The sequence below is a fragment of the Sparassis crispa genome, assembly GCF_003851025.1.
Source record: "Sparassis crispa DNA, contig_000000F, whole genome shotgun sequence".
Classification (NCBI taxonomy): domain Eukaryota; kingdom Fungi; phylum Basidiomycota; class Agaricomycetes; order Polyporales; family Sparassidaceae; genus Sparassis; species Sparassis crispa.
In genome coordinates, this window is record NW_020939747.1 from 2,291,714 (window position 1) to 2,312,676 (window position 20,963).

The 20,963-nt window shown below is 48.1% G+C and overlaps 6 protein-coding genes across 6 annotated transcripts; 4 read left to right on the top strand and 2 right to left on the bottom strand.

Annotated features, from left to right (window-relative positions):
- Positions 1–488: 488 nt before the first annotated feature.
- On the top strand, positions 489–7,936 carry SCP_0108190 (hypothetical protein; the record flags this gene model as incomplete). The annotated part of the gene is made up of 5 exons (XM_027753049.1): positions 489–797; positions 2,715–3,450; positions 3,508–4,065; positions 4,224–5,644; positions 6,065–7,936. The coding sequence occupies 5 exons, from the start codon at positions 489–491 to the stop codon at positions 7,934–7,936; spliced, it is 4,896 nt and encodes a 1,631-aa protein (XP_027608850.1).
- A 419-nt stretch (positions 7,937–8,355) lies between these two features.
- On the top strand, positions 8,356–8,589 carry SCP_0108200 (hypothetical protein; the record flags this gene model as incomplete). Its single annotated transcript, XM_027753050.1, has 1 exon — positions 8,356–8,589. The coding sequence occupies one exon, from the start codon at positions 8,356–8,358 to the stop codon at positions 8,587–8,589; it is 234 nt and encodes a 77-aa protein (XP_027608851.1).
- Positions 8,590–14,287: 5,698 nt separating this feature from the next.
- On the top strand, positions 14,288–15,706 carry SCP_0108210 (Diphthine methyltransferase; the record flags this gene model as incomplete). The annotated part of the gene is made up of 9 exons (XM_027753051.1): positions 14,288–14,523; positions 14,576–14,623; positions 14,671–14,758; positions 14,810–14,901; positions 14,952–15,112; positions 15,160–15,232; positions 15,282–15,347; positions 15,404–15,649; positions 15,703–15,706. The coding sequence occupies 9 exons, from the start codon at positions 14,288–14,290 to the stop codon at positions 15,704–15,706; spliced, it is 1,014 nt and encodes a 337-aa protein (XP_027608852.1).
- A 101-nt stretch (positions 15,707–15,807) lies between these two features.
- On the bottom strand, positions 15,808–17,833 carry SCP_0108220 (hypothetical protein; the record flags this gene model as incomplete). Its single annotated transcript, XM_027753052.1, has 6 exons — positions 15,808–16,006; positions 16,068–16,438; positions 16,501–16,849; positions 16,905–16,928; positions 16,985–17,017; positions 17,073–17,833. The coding sequence occupies 6 exons, from the start codon at positions 17,831–17,833 to the stop codon at positions 15,808–15,810; spliced, it is 1,737 nt and encodes a 578-aa protein (XP_027608853.1).
- A 209-nt stretch (positions 17,834–18,042) lies between these two features.
- On the bottom strand, positions 18,043–19,450 carry SCP_0108230 (hypothetical protein; the record flags this gene model as incomplete). Its single annotated transcript, XM_027753053.1, has 3 exons — positions 18,043–18,195; positions 18,247–19,042; positions 19,098–19,450. The coding sequence occupies 3 exons, from the start codon at positions 19,448–19,450 to the stop codon at positions 18,043–18,045; spliced, it is 1,302 nt and encodes a 433-aa protein (XP_027608854.1).
- Positions 19,451–19,799: 349 nt separating this feature from the next.
- SCP_0108240 (J-type co-chaperone JAC1, mitochondrial) lies at positions 19,800–20,440 on the top strand (the record flags this gene model as incomplete). The annotated part of the gene is made up of 3 exons (XM_027753054.1): positions 19,800–19,931; positions 20,005–20,236; positions 20,292–20,440. The coding sequence occupies 3 exons, from the start codon at positions 19,800–19,802 to the stop codon at positions 20,438–20,440; spliced, it is 513 nt and encodes a 170-aa protein (XP_027608855.1).
- Between the last annotated feature and the right edge of the window lie 523 nt (positions 20,441–20,963).

Below are 20,963 nucleotides of genomic sequence, written 5' to 3' on the forward strand. Positions count from 1 at the left end.
ATTCAATTCTTGGCCTAAGGGTCCTAGGTAACCCTTTCCAAAATGCCTTGTTATAAGTGTCTTCATCTATCATATTCTTCTCCTTTAGCCATCCAGCAATACGCTGAAATCCACGATAGTAGGAACGTACTGTAGAAAGTGAGTGAATAGAGGAATGACGTGCTGTACAACAAAAATCCTTAAGGTCAGTACGCTTGAACCGTCTTTCATTCCTTTCTGAATCATAAATCTTCAAAATTTCTGCCTTGAGATTATCCCAGTTAGGAGTCTTGTAGTCAGAGAGAGTTTCTATTACCTCTCGCACTGCTCAACTACAATACCGGCGAATTGTTTTACACTTTAATCCATTATCAGTTACCTGATTAAAGGACAGTAAGGCATCATAGTCTTCCAGAAAGTCCTTAACTTGGGATGACTGACCTTTAAAAGTCCTGGGAGCTTGTTTTCCTCCATGCACAGGCATATCATGAACTGAGCGAGTCTTAGACATGGTGGAAGAACTGGTTAATAGGGTGGTGGTGGAAACTGAAGTGGGGTTAGTGGACGAGGTGGTGGTGGATTGTATGACCGCTGTGGCTGTGGGTGCTGACGATGATGGATTGGACGCTGTGGCTGCTGGTATCGCTGAGGTCACTGTGGACGTGGTGGGTACTGGTGCTGATACTGAGGCTGAGGCTGATAAACTGACTGATAAGGGGTTACTGGAACTGGTAGAACCTGGATTGGAAATGGAGGAGGTGAGATTATTTGAGGAGTTACCAGACAGGGATGATATACTGGTACTTGATAATCCTAAGGTGGGTGTAGGTGATTGTGATGATGGCACATTGGGCAAGTGGAAATGGGGAAAGTAAAGGGGGTATTATGGGGATAGTATGTTACCTGATAAGCAAGGAAACTACCCCTCGCGGTGGGCTCCAGTTTGACAGATGAGAATGGTGTCTTGGATAAAACACAAACCAAAACAAAATCCTCCTAAGGTCACCGGACTTGAACAAAGTCGGGAAATATTCCTCAGTGTATTCGTTGTAGTAATCGCTTGGTTACCTGGTAGTAATCAAGTGTGAGAGTGTGTGTGTGAGTAAGAGGGAAAGACTGTCTTATAATAAGACAGAGAGAATGACCGAGTAATAAGTGACTGAGTTGACAGATGGCCGATTGACAGATGACCGAGTTGTGACTTCCTTGATGCCTATAATGCTATGCCTGAATAACACTGTATTCAGGTAAGTATGAACTTGAGTATATACCGACTACTGAGGTGAGAAGAATGCTCTGTAACGTAAGAGCAACAATTTTCCTCTGGAAGTCCAAGTGGACTTTCAGGGTTTATATACTAAAGAAGGTGGGAAAATCTAAATAATAGAAAAGCGCCTTCAATAGAAATAACAATAGAAAATGTGATAATAGAAGTCTGAGTCATAACAATAAGAAATGACTCTGGATAAAACAAAAGAGAGTGGGGGATAATAAAAATAATAAAGACAATAGAAACCTACCTCGCTATTGTCCTTCTAAGTGTCAGACATTAGTCAGCAAAGATGACCAAGCACTTCAGTGACTGAAAACAGACAGAGTAATAGTGCAAACAAGCAGTGATCGATATTTGAGTATAATACTTGGACGTGTGTGAGTGGAGAGGTTGAGCAAGTGTGACAGCGAGTACAAAGAAAATTCCTCGTCAATCCTAAACCCGCGATATTCCCTTCCCTCTGAATCCTTCAGCATCAACTGTTACAACACTCCTCACTTGTGGCGCGTCTTTTCTTTTTCTTTTCCTTGTTCCCTTTACGTTACCAGACCACGTGATCCAACACGTGACTCATCGGAGCGCAACCTCCGATTCTTTATCCAGATGTCCAGAACCCCTAGTCTAGGGTTACACCGGATCCAACTCCGGACCTTCTTCTTATCGCACATGCAAGACGTGCATGTATGCCTCATCTTTACCTCGTTCTGATACACGACTCGTTATCCCCATTAGTACTGATTATCTCTCACGACCTTACTCAGCTTTCCCATACATATTACTTCCTCGTTGTTACCCTGCTTAGACATCGTTTCACCTTATCTAGCCAATGAACGATCCTGCATTACTGCGTAGTACTGCGGATACCTTTTGTATAAGTAGACGACCTTGTCGAGCTGGATCCCCATCTCGACCTGGTTACCATTAAACCAGCTTTTCACTTGCCTTTGACTGAAATCGACCGTTAGTAGCAGACAGCTACTAAGAGTCATAAGAACGAACTCCGATCGACCTTCAGTGCGAGGACATCGCCAGAAGTGTCACTTGAACGGACTTGTGTCTTAGACTAAGACCTTGTCTCGTGACGACTAGACTAGACGCTCGTGTTTCGCTGCCGCGTAACATTAGGTCGAGATCTTATTACTCTCTGTGACTTCCTAGAGTCTAACAACGAACTACCGACCGGACCGAACCTTGAAGACTGAACGATACACCCGATTCGATTGCTAAAGCACCGTTTGAGATTACTCTGTAATCGAGGTAGCTGAAGGGATAGACTGATCACTCATCTTCGGAGAGAGGTCTGTCCGAGAGACCAATAGGCCGAGGAGGCTGAGGTAATCACTCGAGCAATCAGCAAATAGGTGTATCAGTTTGAAGACAGAAGACACTCTACGGGCTTGTTAGCCGACGATGAACGAACCCACTTAGTTAAGGACGGTGTGCAGTCTACGTGTAGACATAGGCCACACAGAAGAATTTATCCACGCTGGATTTTAACTACATCAACCCAACCGCTCTTCCAGAGCAGTACCGCGAGCACCTCCCATCCCAAGCGGAGTGGAGCACAGAACGAAACGCACATTTCATAGGAGGAAGGCCTGTATTCATCAGGCCAGACAATCACAACTTCGACTACTCCCCAGAGGAATTTGAAAGGACACTTCCCCATAATCTTGGAGGAATAGTGCTCCAGCACATCGCAGACAGCGGTATAACGACCTCCTATCCAGGAGAAAGACCAGACGCCCCTTGGAACCCCCCTGCCCAGAATCCTGTACCCCAACCGACTCTTGCACCAATCGTACCCGATTACATACCACCGATGGCTACAGTTACCATGGATGAAGGACGTCACCATGTTAGCCAGAAGGAACTTGGTTTTAGAAAACCCGAGATCTTCAACGGTTCAGACCGTTCAAAGCTTAGGGAATTTATAAACCAATGCAAGAACTACATGGCCGGAAATAGCCATGTCTACCAGGAGGACAATCAGAAGATCGCGTTCGTGCTATCGCACATGCAAGGAGGAACAGCAGGATCATGGGCACAGAGCTTCATAGAAATGGAACTCACCAATGACGACTTCCTTTCTTATGGGAGTTGGAGAGACTTTATTGCGAGTGTGAACAAAGCATTTGGCGATGAAAATATTGAAGAAACCGCTCGTACCTTGCTGCGTAACATCAAGCAAGGAACTCGTACTGCGGACGACTACATTGCCGAATTCTGATCGCTTGAATCCAAGGCGAAACTAGAAGATGCCGGAAATATCGAGTATTTCAAGTGGGGGCTTAACGACCCACTCCGACAAAGGATATATGGGATGGAAAGCATGCCCAAGACACTTGACAAGTGGTACGAATACGCCTCGCGGTTTGATAACCAATGGAGATCTGCTCAGATCTTCAAGCGAGGAGCCACTACGACGACGCGAGGAAAGGGCCGATCTGTCCATTGTCCCTACTACTCGGCTTCTGCAAAGGATCCAAACGCGATGGATGTTGATCGTGTCAATATCTCGCGCTTATCCCCGGATGAGCGACAAAAGAGAATGAAAGAAGGATTATGTTTCCTATGCGGAAAGAAGGGCCATATAGCCAACGACAGACAATTCCACCCCCAGTCTGGAAGTTTCACCCGTGCTAGAACGATACAGCCCGGGTTAGACACAGACACGATCACATGGATCAAGAAGATGCGAGAAGACCTCGCACAGAAGAAGGAGACGTCGAAGGAAGAAACCAGAGAGGAACAGATCGCCTATGTGCGAAACATCTTCAACGACATGACTGATGAAGAACGAACCCAATTGGGTTTTTGAGACGACGGCCACTAGTAATGCATGGACCGTCGCATCTTACCGTATCTCCCCTCGTTATTTGTAACACTAGCGGAAATTCAATCACTGTGAATATTTCGTTGGGAGAGAAGGAAGACGTTACAACAGAAGCCTTGATCGATTCCGGTGCAGCCGAAACGTTCATGAACATTCGTTTTGCGGAAGAAAACGATTTCATCAGATGGGAATTACCGAAACCGATTACAGTCATGAATGCAGATGGCACACCAAATCAAATGGGTACCATTACTCATTGTACCTGGAAGATGATGAAAATCGGAGGAAGGAAGACACTTACTCGCTTCCTCTTAACCGGCATTGGCAAAGAAAACATACTTCTCGGCATGCCGTGGCTTAAACGCCTCAATTCGATGATCAACTGGGAAACCGGTGACTTTTGGTTTGGTAAAGATGCCAAATGGCCACCGAAACCCACCGTCGAAGAGGCACCAGATGAAGAAGTTTTGATTTTCAAGGAAGATGGACTCCCAGAGTTAATCGCCACTGAAACTTCCCCTACCTCGTTTGGGCATTCGGAATCTATCAGAGAAATCATGGCCGATAACACTGAGCGTGGCGAGTTACCCGCAGTGCGGAATGATACCAAACCAGATGACCCACTATCAGAACCCCCTATAGATCAGCTCGATGACAACGATCTAGTTATATCCTATATCGCAGGAGAGTCAGTTATTGGGATATTTGAACCCATCAGGAAGGAGTCACCTTTGACGAATGAAGAGACTGAAACTGCAGTCTTCACCATACGAAGAGGCCCCGCCATTGGAAGAATGACACACAGTACCCAATCCCCATTATTCTGTAACGCACAGAATACGGTCTTTTACAAACCATCTGGTAAATCACAAGAATTGGCACAACAGGCACATAAGGAAGCATCAGCTATAGACAAACCCAAAACCGTCGAGGAGTTGGTCCCCAACTACCTCCACGATTTGAAGTCCGTTTTTGAAAAGAAAGCAGCTGAACGCTTTCCAGAAACCAGGCCTTGGGACCACGCCATTGACTTGAAACCCGATTTTATTCCACGTGACTGTAAAGTCTATCCGTTATCGCTCAAAGAACAAGGAGCGATGGATGACTTCCTGGAAGAAAATCTGCGAAAAGGATACATCCGACCGTCGAAATCTCCCATGGCTTCACCATTTTTCTTTGTAGGAAAGAAAGACGGAGCACTACGTCCCTGTCAGGATTACCGATACCTGAATGAAGGGACGGTGAAGAACGCCTATCCTCTTCCGCTCATCTCTGACCTTATGGATCAATTCAAAGGCGCATCGATCTTTACGAAAATGGATTTACGCTCCGGATATAACAATGTCAGAATCAAAGATGGTGACCAATGGAAGGGCGCATTTAAGACAAATCGCGGACTTTTCGAACCTATGGTCATGTTCTTTGGACTCTGCAACTCCCCGGCGACTTTCCAAATGATGATGAACACACTCTTCAAGGACATGATCGATGAGGGATGGATAGTCATTTACATGGATGATATCCTCATCTTCTCAAACGATTTGGAAGAACATCACGTTCGAACCCGACGCGTACTCCAACGACTCAAAGACAACGACTTATTCCTTAAACCGGAAAAGTGTTTCTTTGACGTTAAAGAAGTCGAATTCCTAGGCATGATCATTTGAGAAAACTACATTGGCATGGACCCTATCAAACTTAAAGGAATTGCAGAATGGCCTGAACCAAGCACGGTAAAAGGTGTTCGCTCTTTCCTAGGGTTTGGAAACTTCTATCGGAAGTTTATTGCCAACTTCTCGGATATTGCCAAACCATTGACGAATCTTACGCGAACTGCCGCTGGATCTCCACCTTTTGAATGGACAACAGAATGTCAGACAGCTTTCGACACATTGAAGCAACGATTCAGTACCGCCCCAGTACTGTTACTGCCTGACAAGGCAAAACCCTTTATTGTTGAATCTGACGCTTCCAAGTTTGCTACGGGTGCAGTTTTACGCCAAGCCGATATCAATGGAGACCTCCATCCTTGTGCCTACATTTCACAGACGCTCAATCCAGCTGAACGGAACTACGAAATCTACGACCGCGAACTCCTCGGAATCATTCGAGCCCTCACTGAATGGCGCCATTATCTTGAAGGCTCTCCCCATCCCGTCGAAGTTCGCAGTGATCACAAGAACCTCACGTACTTCCGTACAGCTCAGAAGTTAAACCGCCGACAAGCACGATGGAGTCTCAAATTATCACAATTTGATCTTCACCTCATCCATGTCCCTGGCACTCAGATGATCCAATCTGATGCGCTCTCTCGTCGTAACGGACTCGATGACAGTGAAAGTGACAACGAAGATCGCGTTCTTTTACCTAATGCACTATTCGTGCGATCCATTTCCCCGACACTATTCGATGAAATCAGGAATCACGCAGCAAAAGACCTCATTGTTCACGAAGCCCTCGAAGCGATTGCGCACAAAGGGCCATTCCCCATGAAATCATCACTTTCCGACTGGGAAGTTCGCGATGGTGTCATCCTTTACAAGGGAAAGATCTACGTTCCACCATCCGAAACTCTTCGTCGTGACCTCGTTCGACTATATCACGACTCCCCTGCCATGGGTCACCCTGGAAAGTTCAATACCCTTGAACTGTTACGTCGTGAATTCTGGTGGCCCGGCATGTATACATTTGTCTACAATTATGTTGAAGGCTGTGCCGCCTGTCAACAAATGAAACCGAATACTCATCCAACTCGTATTCCTTTGGAACCAATTCCCGCCGACCCACACGCATTACCATTTTCCTGTTGCACCACCGATTTTATTACCGACCTCCCCGTTTCCAACGGTTTTGATTCAATTATGGTCGTAGTAGACCATGACCTTACGAAGGGGGTGATTCTTACGCCCTGCCTCAAAACGATCACAGCCGAAGGAACGGCCAAGATTTTTCATGACAAAGTATACTCGCGATTTGGATTACCCGACCAAATCATCTCGGATAGAGGACCTCAATACGCATCCAAGGTCTTCCAAGAGTTAAATCGACTACTCCAGATCAGATCATCAATGAGCACAGCTTATCACCCTCAGACGGACGGAGAAACAGAGCGAGTCAACCAGGAGCTGGAAATCTATCTTCGACTCTATTGCGGAAACAACCCTGAAACATGGGCCGACCGCCTGCCAGACCTCGAGTTTTGTCATAACACAAGGGAACACTCGGCACGGAAGATGAGCCCATTCCGCATCATGATGGGATACGAACCACGTGGACTCCCTTCCGTATTTCTGACCACGAACATTCCATCGGTTGAATCCAGGCTTGACATGTTGCAGAAGATAAGACTAGAAGCACTAGCCATGCACGAGTTAGCCCGACAACAGATGACGGACCGAGTCAGACAAGGATCGCCGAAGTTTACACTAGGACAGAAGGTCTGGCTAGACTCGAGGAACCTGAAGGTCAATTACGCCTCGCGCAAGATAGCACCAAAGCGTGAGGGGCCATTCGAAATTGTCGAAGTCATCGGACCAGCCAACTATCGTCTCAAACTCCCAAAGACCTGGCGAGTTCATTCCGTATTCCACGCCGCCCTCCTATCTCCTTATCGCGAAAATGACATACATGGTCCGAATTACGTGAACCCATCACCTGATGTCGTTGATAACGAAGAAGAGTACGAAGTCAAAGCCATCCTGAATCACAAGACGTACCGAGGTCATCTGAGGTACTTAGTCAAGTGGAAGGGATATTCTTCAGCAGAAAACTCGTGGGAACCTACCCACAATTTACAGAATGCCAAGCGAATCCTCGATGCATATAAAAGGACCAGGAGAATCCAGTAGAGGAGAAGAAACCCGGAATGACTACCACAACGGTTTTCCTCATCATCTTCCTAATCGTCCTCCACTGCACAACCCTCACTTTTCTTTGGATCATCCGCCGAATCCTTATCAGACGACTTGTCGAACACACACTCTTCACGCGAGACAGCCCACACGCTAACGGCTGGGGTGATCAGAACGATGCCTGGAACTAATCAGGCAGCTCTTATCTCTGTGGGAATACTCTTTATCGTCCAATGGATTTTCATCTATTTGATTATTACCCGGATCCACAACATTCTATTTCACATCACAGATAACCGCGATCCCCTTAACGACCGAAAGGTATAAAAGGAGGAGAAGACGATATATCATCAATGCCCACTTCCGCTATAGACGACCTTGTTCACAATATACTCGCTGAAGTCGCCTCCACAATTATGAGCATACCCGCATCGCCTATGCTTGTCAATGGAGTACCCTCTCGAGCACAGACACCCTTTATTCGCGCCTCATCACCCTCACCTTCTATCGAACTCAGTCACGCATCGGACGAACAAGAATTTGCCACACGTCTGGTCTCGGCTATCCGTGTTCCTGTCGACTTCACAGATATCCTCGTCGCCTTGCGAAATCGCCCGCAAGATCGACAAGCGGTGGTTTCCATGCAATGAGCATTAGAAATGGTCGAGTGGATGCAGACGGCCAGACAGGAGCTCATCGCAGCAGAGGAAAGGACGAGTAGAGCCCGAACCAGAGTCGACCAAGTCTGGTCATTAATGCGCAGTACGGTCACTCGTACAGCACAGGAGATTTGGAGGGAGCATGGGGACGAAGACATCGGACACATCCTCGGATACACCACTAATGGAATACCCGCATCCACTCCTCGCTCGTCGCCAGAACCAATTCCCGTTCGACCTCGCCCCCCTCGTTCGCACATACCCAGTGGACGATCTCCGTTATCCCAACCATCTTTCTCGACCGCATCCACTTCTTCGCGTCGCAGTCATCCCTACAGGGATGGACGTATCCCCGAACAAGGATCACGAACCAGCCGGCGGACATGCTACCGATGTGGAGGAGATCATTATGTCCGCAACTGCCCCCGACGACGATGAAGATCACAATATTTCTTGTGGGACAAGAAACGTTAGACGGGAGCTGATGTTACAACGCTCCTCACTTGTGGCGCGTCTTTTCTTTTTCTTTTCCTTGTTCCCTTTACGTTACCAGACCACGTGATCCAACACGTGACTCATCGGAGCGCAACCTCCGATTCTTTATCCAGATGTCCAGAACCCCTAGTCTAGGGTTACACCGGATCCAACTCCGGACCTTCTTCTTATCGCACATGCAAGACGTGCATGTATGCCTCATCTTTACCTCGTTCTGATACACGACTCGTTATCCCCATTAGTACTGATTATCTCTCACGACCTTACTCAGCTTTCCCATACATATTACTTCCTCGTTGTTACCCTGCTTAGACATCGTTTCACCTTATCTAGCCAATGAACGATCCTGCATTACTGCGTAGTACTGCGGATACCTTTTGTATAAGTAGACGACCTTGTCGAGCTGGATCCCCATCTCGACCTGGTTACCATTAAACCAGCTTTTCACTTGCCTTTGACTGAAATCGACCGTCAGTAGCAGACAGCTACTACGAGTCATAAGAACGAACTCCGATCGACCTTCAGTGCGAGGACATCGCCAGAAGTGTCACTTGAACGGACTTGTGTCTTAGACTAAGACCTTGTCTCGTGACGACTCGACTAGACGCTCGTGTTTCGCTGCCGCGTAACATCAACTTCTTCCTGGTCTCCAGTGCATGCGAAGTCTAGCTCATAAGCTTCGCCATAAATACGAGCTCTGGCACGCGCAGCCTTGGCAGCTTTGGCCTTGGCTTTCGTCGCCTTATTGTTGGCCTTGGCCTTGGATTGCTCTGCTTGCCAAGCTCAATATCTAGAGTATTGCGTTAGTTATGCGAGTTTTATATTGAAACATGTTACACGTCTGTCAGAGTTGGTCACTGAAAAATGACCAATCTCAATATTTATGGGCATTGTGTCATTTTTTAAAATCCTCACTACCTCTTGTATTAATGTCACAAAAGAAAGATAAATCTATTGATGCACACACATATCCTCATAACTCCCGAATTGTGATTCAATATTGTGACGTCCATGTAATCATTGTCCATATTGTGTCCGAATGATGCACTCCAGCCCAATTTCTGAGTAAATATTGTGAGACTACACCAGACATTTTACGAAAGCTGCAACGGTTTTTTCTGATCTTCGACATATTGGTTGTCAGTCGCTTCCACAGGTATGCAGCTGGAGCTGAGACTATGAATGTGGATCAGTTTTGACTTCAAGCTTTGTGACTTGGAAATGAAGCTGAGCCTGCTCGGCAACCATACTACTTGCCCTGTTCAATTATATCCCTCCCTGCTTTCCCTACCCTCACCTTGGCACTTGTCGTGGTCTTCGGCATTATGTAAAAGATGTGCCAAAAATATCTCAACACTTTGCATGCAAGATCGTGCATGCATTCTTCATAGGAAAGGTTCCAGTGTTCTTCGGGGCATGATTAGCTATCAAACCATCCAAAATTCAAGCAAAATGAGGGAAGCCCACATCCACAGAGCAGACATGACAGGCAATGGTGGCTTACCAGCAGCTGCAACAGGCAGATAGCAGAGAGGGAAGTGTCTTAAAAGCCTCTTTCTGAGCCTCTGAATGCACACTCGACAAAGAGTTTTTCTGACAACAGGATATCTTCGGCTTGAGACTCCAGTGTGATAGGTAGTGTCTGGTATGGGTATTCCATGGGTCTGACAAGGTATACCCACACCCATACCCACGGAAAACCCATACCCATCACATGGGTATGGGTTTTTCATGGGTTGGGTATGGGTCAGCTATGGGTCTGTATGGGTCAAGACCCATCATGGGTATCCTATGGGTTGCAGTGTGGGAGTCATAGTACAATAGCAGTATGCAAGTCTTTGTGCCATCACCTGCCATGCTTTTGGGGTGATGAGATGGGTCTTCTGAGCTGTGTGTGATACCAGGTTTGAATTACCTAATAAAGGTACCGTACAGTTACACCACCACCACACTTCTGGAACCCTATGTTTATAACAAACCCATAAGATGGCCCATAGGTTTCCATGGGTTACTCACTGCTGACCCACACTCATACCCATGGATACCCATACTTACAACCCATGTGGGTTGGCGATACCCATGCCATACACTAGTGATAGGTTAGTTGCCTTACATGGAAGGTGATCGGAGGATAGTACTAAGATAGACCCAGTTCAAACCCGACCACTATCGTCACACTGTGACACCTCACGTGCAACCCACTTAGTGCCTGGATAAGTCCCGAAAAGGCACTGAACGCACGACAGCGGCAGGAGCGTCGACATAAAATGAGTCAGCGTTCTCAGTGTATGAGGTAGAAACATAGTGAATATACACAAGAATGAAAGTATACAAGATAGTTGAACTATGAATATAAGTTATATCTTTGCAGCTTCAAGTTCCTCGAGGATGCTCTCTGGGAGGATGCGATGGCCGCGATATTTCTTGCTCGCCCATGCAGCTTGCTTACCATTCAAACCTTTGCGATAAGCATCCATGAAGCGTTGTGCGCGAGTGTAGAAGCTGTGTGTGATCTGAGTCACATCACATCACATCAGAATTGATGAACGCACCGTTGCATGCTTTCGAGTGGGACTGCATCCAATGCCTTGACCACATTGCGCTCAAGATCGGCCTCCAACTTTGAAGGCGGGAACTGGCGGTATACACGTTTTGCAAATCCCCAGCAAGGTTCGATAGGATTGAGCTCACAGTGAAATTTCGGGAGAAAGATCACATGGAAACCACGAGCTTTGCAGTGAGTCTCCACTAATGTCTCGACATCTCGAAAGTCTTGTTCGTTGTACAGCATTATTCTACAGCAGCATCTTTCCTGTCCAGGGGGGCATTTGAAACTGGGGCATTCATATCTCAAATTTTGAACACCCTTGTAGCCACGTTCTTCCAAGATATTTGCCATACCCTTGAAGAGTCCCTCGCGCTCGTGACCAGGTGGGAAGTACAAGGATTGTGGTCTGCCATCTGCAAACTTTCCTTCTGTCATTCGCATCCATCGTTTGAGGATCTTCCCATCAGTGCCATATACAGGTTTGCCATTCTCGCCAATAACATTTGTCATAACACCAAAGTTTGGAGCGCCAGGTTTTGGTGGGAATTTGGGCATTTTGCGAGCGGAAAGTGCATCGTCAGCGCGTTTCAGGTGAGTTGGTGCATTGTCGAGTATTATACCATGGTCATCATCTGGATAGTCTCTTGATGCTATGTCCATCAACATTGTACAGTGCTCGAGGATACGTTCATTGGTGAAGTAGCCTTCTCTATTCTTTCCCGGTTTGAAAAGTATTCGGGTTGATCTGGTCCCATCTTTAGAGCGCCCCCAGCCATAGTCTGCCGAGACAAAGTCTGCCGCCATGATTGATGCGCCTTCTCCCTTTGCCTGCGGCACTGCGGTTTCAGTTTCGTGCACCCAACGCACTGAGCGACGATCATTTGCATAGAAGACTGACTCATCATGCCACCAAAACACCATACGACAATTACGAGGTCGAGGTTCGTTCTGATCAATGTCCTCAAGACCATCTCGGCTCCAACGACGTGCGTTATATTCCAGCTCGGCTATTAATGGCAGAAATATTTCCTGCCGGTAATTGACAACGTCTGCACGCTCGTGTCCATCAACAAATTGTCCATGTGGGGTCTTGCGCCAGCGGTAATCCATTGCATGCATCCACATTTGGGCTGTTGAGAGACAAATACCTTTTGTGAGTCCAAATTCACTCTGTGTCTCCGCACTGTTAACAAACTCCATAACATCCATAGCACGAACATATTTGCCAATACTTTGCAGGTGTCTTCCGATTGCTGATGCTAGGTCCCCCTTCTGTAGCATTGAGTTGTTCCATTTCCCATATGGATTGGTTAGAAGGTTATGCCGGTCAGCCAAGAATGATCGTGTCCACGTGCGCAAAGCCTTTGCAATGAAGTCACCTTTCTGGTATGCATATGCAACTTTGAATGATGCATCAATCCAGGCTGGTGGCTCTCCACTGACATAGAACCACAGCAACATTCTCATCTGCTCCATGCGCCGATGAAGGAAATCATCACCATCAAATGGCTTTGTTCCCTTTCCATTTTTCCGCCGTGGCCGGAGCAATGCCAGTATGTCGCTTAAAGCAGAATTTGCATCTTCAATGGTGGGTGGAGGTATGTAGGGATGTGATTTGGATGTAGGGAATGCACTGGCATTATCAGGTACAGTCATAGTGTCCTCTGCATTTTGAATCTGATATTGTTCCACAACACCTTCGTGGCCAGAGAGTTCCAATGCAAGTGGCCCATGCATGCCAGTGCCGGCGCTCGGTGGTATTGCCCTGGCGCTGGCACTGTGTGATGTCGTGCACTGCTTATCTGCAGGTGATGTATCCCCGCAACTATCTGCGGTCTGGGCGAGAAGTTCGGAAGGTGGTTCCTGTAGTAATGGTGAGTATTGTAAGCCTAGATTGCACTAACTTACTCACATTTTCTTTGTTTTCCTTTTCACTATCCTGTCTTTGGCACACTCTTTTTTTTGCATGGTTCCCGAGGTTTGCAATAGAGCGCCGGTGCGCGAGCTTTCGTTTCGCCATGAAAGTGGAGAAGGATCGTGTCGCCACAGGCAAGAAATGTGGTAATTACTTAACATGTCCATATTGTAAAATTTTATCTTATTTCTCTCAGTGTGTGAGATTTCTCAAAAGTCGGAGACCACAATTATTTGAAGCAAAATATTCTTAATAAGATTGTGGTCCTACTTTTACCTTGAAGGTGATGATGCTTGAGAAATAAGAAATTCTTTCCTTCTCGTCCGCCAAAAGAATGTAAGCGTGACAAAATGGGTCACGTGATAGTGGTCGGGTTTGAACTGGGTCTATCTTAAAACTGTCCTCCGAGTGACAAGTCATTGTGGTTAAACCTTCGTCCACCCGTGCAGTGCAAGGGACAGTTGATTCTCATTAAGACAATTACATCTCTGGAATTCATCTCCATTGATAGATTGTCCGACATTGCCTGTCGTGAGAGCGCGAGCAACCGCAAACTCCGATCTAGCCGAAATGCGGGTCTAAAATAAGGCGCCTGCCGAGGCGATCAAAGTAGGGAAATTAGGGAGGGACATAATTGAACAGGGCAACTTACATTCTAGTTGTGCCTATGTCGAGCGGAACGGAGGGACTCACGAACTCAATACCTCGTCTGCACTTCAAGTTGTTTTCGGATGAACATCAAGGCTGGCTTTGACACTATTCTTCCTGCGGACTCAGTAGAGTTCTGTCCTCATCCTGATTTCTTGGCTCTGTTTGTGTGCGGAACGTACAAGCTAGAGCAGCCGGATTCCAACGGGGTACCCTTGGGACACGAAGAAGAGACATCCTCTTCGAGTGCGCCAAAACGACAACATCGGAGTGGCCAATGTCTCTTATTCCAGGTTGAATCAGTAAATGAAGAGAGCTTGTGCGTTCAGTTGGTTCCGACTTGCTTCACCATCACCATTGCGATTATATAGCTCCTTGAAGCAGCGGGTTTCTCTTCCTGCCATCCTTGATATGAAATGGTGCGTAATGTCTCCTTGGAAGTGCGGGAATTCTAACCGGTAATTAGGTGTCATCGTGCCGCATCAGCGACACCAATCTTGGGCATAGCCGATTCAGAAGGAAACATCACCATACATGAAGTGGATAGCCAAGCGGTTCGCGCAGCATACTCTCATGTATCCATCTGACCTGATAAAAATTGTTAGACCAAACTGAAGAGGATACAATCAATCTCGTGTGCTCCATCAGAAATTCTATGCTTGTCCCTTGACTGGTCAAACAGGAGAGTACCAACAACGTACGGCCCATTTGGTTTCTCCGTCATTCGTGCCTGAGAATTTGAGACAGTACACTTGGACCTCTAGTGGTCTCTCTATCTGATGGTTCGCTCACAATTCTGAGGCCTCAAGATCAATCTGGCCTGACAATGACCGATTCTTGGGCTGCTCACGACTTCGAACCATGGATCGCAGCTTGGGATTACTGGGATACGAATGTTGTCTATTCAGGTAGAAATTGTCTGAGTTCTCTCGGGCACTGAATGACACTTACACAGGCGGTGACGATCTGAAGTTCAAAGGTTGGGATACCAGGCAGGGCTTTTCACAACCACTGTTTGTTAACAAGTGGTATGCGCTCCGATCGATTAGACGCATTACGATTGACATTTCTTGTCAGCTTCGATGGCGGAGTGACTACGATACAGAGCCATCCGCACAGCGAGCATCATTTGGCTGTGGGCAGGTGCACTTCGTGAACCTGCCTTCCTTAACATTTTCTGACGCCACGGCCTCTGTCAGCTACGACAAGATCTTGCGAATTTTTGACACGCGTAACATACGTGCTCCGGTATCTGAATTCGATGTGGGAGGTGGTATCTGGCGTGTCAAGTGGCATCCGTCACCGAGGCGAGCCAGCGATATTCTGGTGGCGTGCATGCACGATGGGTTCAAGGTTGTACGTTTGAACGTTGCAGTGAATGGTGCAAAGACATTGCTCAGTCAGGTTGAGATCGTGAAACGCTTTGATGCCCACGAGTCTCTAGCGTATGGTGCGGACTGGTCATTCTCGCCGGAAGGAGGTGACGGTACATTAGTAGGTAGTTGCTCGTTTTATGACCATACACTGCGTTTGTGGAAAGCATGACAACCACACTTATTCGAAACAATGGTGAATGTGAGGTCTGTTGGGTACTCGTTGACCGCTATGGCGTTGCACGGTGCATGGGAGGCGGTTCTACTGGTGCGTCGGGACGAGAATTCTCCTGCAGCTCACGTTTCCGAAGCCCGGTCTTAGGCCATTTCATCACAAATGTGAGAATCCAGCGCGAGAGACCTCTAAGAGAGTCCGGCTGATGGATGGCAGCGCTGAGAAGGGTGGACAGTGAGAGCACAAATGCGAGCCTTGCGATCATTGCGTGAGAACCGCCCTACGAAGTAATTTGTGAAGGAGAACAAGGCTTACCACTCAGCGTACCGAAATGTGGTGCTTCCACCCTTTAGCCACTTCTCTGGAAGGCATGCCCGAATCGCTCGCGGCAATACATACAGCGCGATCTCTCCACGCCGACGGCCTTGCTCAATCCATATACTCGCACCGCAGACCAAACTTCCCACAAATGTGCACCCGAGCGGGCCGTCCCAGAAGTCATGCGACACGGCCGGGAAGAGGCGTGCAAGAACTAGGGTGCGAGTGAGGCACACGGAGAGCCAAATGGAAGACACGAATGCCGACAGGAATGAAGCGCTGCGAAGAAGAGAGAGGACAGTGCTGGCGAACTTGGGAAGGTGCAGCAGGGTCTGTGGGCGCGTGAGAATGATTGGTAGAAAATGGACCTACACAACGAAGGCCGAAGTGTTACAAATAGCGGTGATGGTGAGAATACCGTGCAACGTACTGGGGTATACAATGCAAGTGCCTCAGCGAAGGCCTGAACGCCTCTAATTACTGCGTTGGCAGTGCAGCTTCCACCCGTGACGCTGCCATGTACAAGTTCGCAAGGTATGCCGCCAAGTCCTTTGCGTGTGGTGACACCCATAAGTTTCCATGCCTCGTCGGCTTGTGGCCCCCCGTAGGCGGGTAGAAGTGCGTAGTCACCCCATATCGAAGGGTATCCAAGGTCACGCGAGAGGGAAGATACAAGGTCGGGTTGGGTCGAATAATGCAGCCGATAGGACCAATCACCGGAACGGAGGGCCCGCAGTGTCGCAAGGATACGAGGGTCGATATTCGCCAAGGTCATGATCCTGAATTACGCCAGCTCAATAGAAGTTCACCAACCAAGAAATACGGCATAAATACCATTTATTGTAGGAACGCGGGAGTCTGTTGCAGGGTGTGCTTTCAGTGAGGGCGTCATAGACGAATCAGCAGAGTATGACCTTTCTGGTTGGTAGAAGAAACACCACATGATCCTTCAAAGAGGGACGGATGTGAGCCTACGGTATCGGTAATGAATTGGGGGCAGACCTTGCACTCGACATCCAGAAGACCAACGCGTCTAACCTTGAATGTAGTAGTCGTCTTCGCTTCTCCTTCTGCTCCGGTGTTCTCTTAGGGTCTAATTCATCAAAGCGTGCGATTCTACCTAGAGTTGCCTGTACGATGAAGTCCAACGCCCGTACAAGGATCAGAAGCGTTAGATCCAGAGTCGGTGGTGGTCTAGGACCCAACGAAAGACTCTTATGTAGGGCTGAAGACTCGGAGATGTGTGGAAGCAATGGGATCTCTGCTCTTTCGACGGTTGGACGATAGTTAGGACGTCTCGAGTGAAGCAACGTGATGGCAAGAGCGGACGAAATGAAGTTAGAGATGAAAGTCCTGTGAACATATTTGACAGAGGACAGCCATCGTCTCACTTTGGCGAGACAGAGTGCCAAGTTGGTATCTTCACAACGAATATTCACGTCGCTTGGTTCACATGCAGTATTCCACACATGTCGGATGGCGGCACCACATCCAACGCCCACGGTCATGGCGAACGCAAACCCTGCGAATGCGAACTCCCTCTTGAGGACGTTCTTTAGACGGGCCAATCCATTGATCCGCGCCTTGGGTGAGGTGACGAATGGAAGTAGTGCGGGGCCCAACGCGAGGCTCAGTGCAAGCACATAGGTGCGAAGCGCGACCGCGAGAGGATGGTCGTCAGGCAATGAGTAGAGGATGTCGTAATGGGTAGTGTCTAGAAGAGAGCGTACCCGTCTGTCTTTGTGGTCCGTCGGTGAGGACATTGACTGATGCCGAGTGTCTGTTCAACATCAACATGCAGTCTACTTGAAACCACATAGCCGCCCATATTGGGCAGGTTTTCTTGTTCGCACCAGCCACATATACTTATTGGATTGTAGTGTAGAAACCACACGTAGAATACAATAAAATAATATATACGTTTTGTGATCTATCAGGTGTATTTACCGCTGCGCATTAACCGTCCAAATAATCAAGGCGCGTAACTCCAAAAATCCAAAGTCATTCTGCTGTCAGAAACACTCAGCCCACAATAGACCTCCTCCACAACACCAGCTTTTTCAAGTATTGTAAGCCACCGTGCGCGTGAATCTGGATAGACGAATGACTTCAAAATGTCGGCGCCCTGTTCTGGTCGTTAACAGTCTGACATCAACGATAGCCGTGCAAGACGTACGTGCGCCCGTAAGACTTTGGCCAGATAATCTAGGGGTGCAACTTCAGGACTAGCGCCCACCCCATTGGCAATTTCATCGATGAAGGCATCGTCAGAAACCTCGATCGGTTGAATAAGAGAGTCATCTTCATTTGATTGTAGTTGCTTCGCCTGCTCCTTCCCGGAACCTTCGCTAGAGGCGTCCAATTCTATAGAAGGAAGGACAGGAAGGACAGGAAGACCGAGCCACCGTTGCCACAGCTCAAGTCGTCTGCCGTCACGACCAAGGGCCTTCAGCGCGGCATGACAGCGCACCCAATCGTCCTCATCACCTCTCCACACTACATCGCCAGCAGTCTGAGCATCTTCGGTCAAGGAAGTAGCGACTGACGGTGGACGAGTGGCTCCAGCCTCGATATGTGCCAGCTGTAGAAGGTCTGATTGATTGATGGGATGCCCCGCATTCTCGACTCCAGTTCGTAGACTCTTGGCAGGGCGCACCATCAGTCTGACCCATCTTCTCCTCCGCACCCATCCCCCAGAGCTGAGGATCCCCACAGTTGGTCGCCACTTCTTGCTCCGGAAGGACCAAGCGTACTCAAAGCCGTCATATTGCACTTGACCGTCACCGCGCATGTCAATCATCCATTCCCTGGAGACCCAGCGCCACGTCCCGTCCGGAAGAGGATAGTCTGTGAGGGAGACGGTAGGTTGGTCTTTGCGCATGGATCCCGATGTTGTCGGTATCGTGAAGGGCGGTGGGTCGAGAGGCAACAGAGACATCGGAGAATAGTACGCGGTCGAGAAAACGAACGCGCTAAAAAAAGTAACACTAGCATCCAACTCAACACGCAGGGGGTGAATGGGTTTACCCTCTCTGATTCTCGTATAGAACAGCCCACCGGTAGACATCCTTGTCATCCGACAACGACAGTGAGGAGACCGCCTCGTCGTCAATTACAACAGCATGAAAGCCTGATTCTGAGAACTCTGTAGGAATCTCATTCAGAGTGAGCGAAGATAAATCGAACTCTCTACTCTTCGCTCTCCGTCGGTGTTCTGTCGTATTAGATTGCGCTCTGCGAAGGTTTGGCATAGAGATACTAGGTATAATCCTAGGAGGAGCGAGGCGAAGCCGAGCCGCATCTGCAGCGGAATATTCATCGCGTACCAAACACACTGGGGGAGGAGCCGAAGGACCAGCCGACGATGGAGTGGAAGACATGGTCACGGTAGACATATTCAGAATAAGCGAGTTAAATGTCATCAAATGCTGATGTAGTCACGCATCACATGATGCGGGATCTAATCTTATCGAATACAAAGCTTGGGTGACGCAGTCCTGCACTCTGACACTCATGTTTCGTCCATCACGACTGCTCGTGGCCTCATGTCGCCTACCTACTCGCTCTCTGGGGAAGGTTCGTTTTTTGGCATCCTCGGAGAGCTACCCATGTAGACGACATCTCAGTACATTATCCTCTACCTCTGTTTGCCCTCGGTGTTCCGCCCCACTTCCTACACCACTACCTGTCTGCCCCAAATGCGCATATATTGCTCAAATACCTCCAACAATGTCACACCACGATATACTTGGGGCTGCATATGACCCAAACCCTTTTGTGGTGGATCAGTCGGAGCTCAAGGATCGGTTTAGAAACCTCCAATCTATCATCCACCCCGATCGTTGGGCAGGCAAGAGTGAGGCGAGTAGACTATTAATGCACGACGCACTCGTATGAATCCTTTCAAATATTAATGGATTATTGGATTTCACAGGAACTGCAAGCAGCGGCTGCAGTCATGTCAGCACGCGTCAACAACGCCTTGCATCATCTCACAAGCCCATTGCGCAGGGTGGAATATATCCTGGAGCAAGAAGGCTTTGGTCATAGAGAAGCAGACAGCTTTGATGATAAGGAGCTGCTGATGGAGGTGATGGAGGTGCACGAAGACATTGCTAATGCGCAATCTCAGGCGGTTATCGAGAATATCAAAGAGAGAAATTCTGGTACGGTCCGCGATCCGGCGTATATAATTTGCATACTCACCGTCTCCTGGTTCAGTCAAACTAGGAGAAACGATTCGAGATATAGAAGCCCTCGTTGGTGCAAAAGATTGGCCAGCCGTGCAGGCCGCTGCCATCAAGCTCAAATACCTGACTGGAATTGATGCAGCAGCAGCATCGTGGCCGAGCCACGTTCACGACCATTGATGATTGTACTAGCACCGCATGCATTATTATTACTTCTAAGTTCTACGCTTTCGATGTGTATGTTGTATTTTACATCTGTTATACCATGTATTTTCGGCATTATTGTCAGTCGGGGTTAGGGTTAGGACGCCGAAGCACTTATCGGCGCTTCTCACCTGGTGGTCGCCGTCACTGTTACTCGCGTAAGACTCGCTTTTTGTAGTTGTTCTTGCTCGTATAGCGATTTGACTGGTTCTGGGGGAACGCCGACACCATCTTTTTGGCCCATCAGGTTCAGAGTGGACGTGCGAATCATTTAGAAGCGGTGGGGAGCTTGGTCAGTCTCGAACGTGAGCCGGAATCGGTGACGGTCTATGCTGAACTTTTGTCAGTTCGAGTGTCATTCATTCCCTATGCGCTTTGCTTTCGTTTTACGGCAAAGGCGGCGACTCCTCATGCAATTGGACCCGACAAAAAGCTTGTCTCTAGGTTCTGCAGCTGGCACGTCTTCTCGTCCCAGTCTCAAGCGACCGTACGCCCAGTC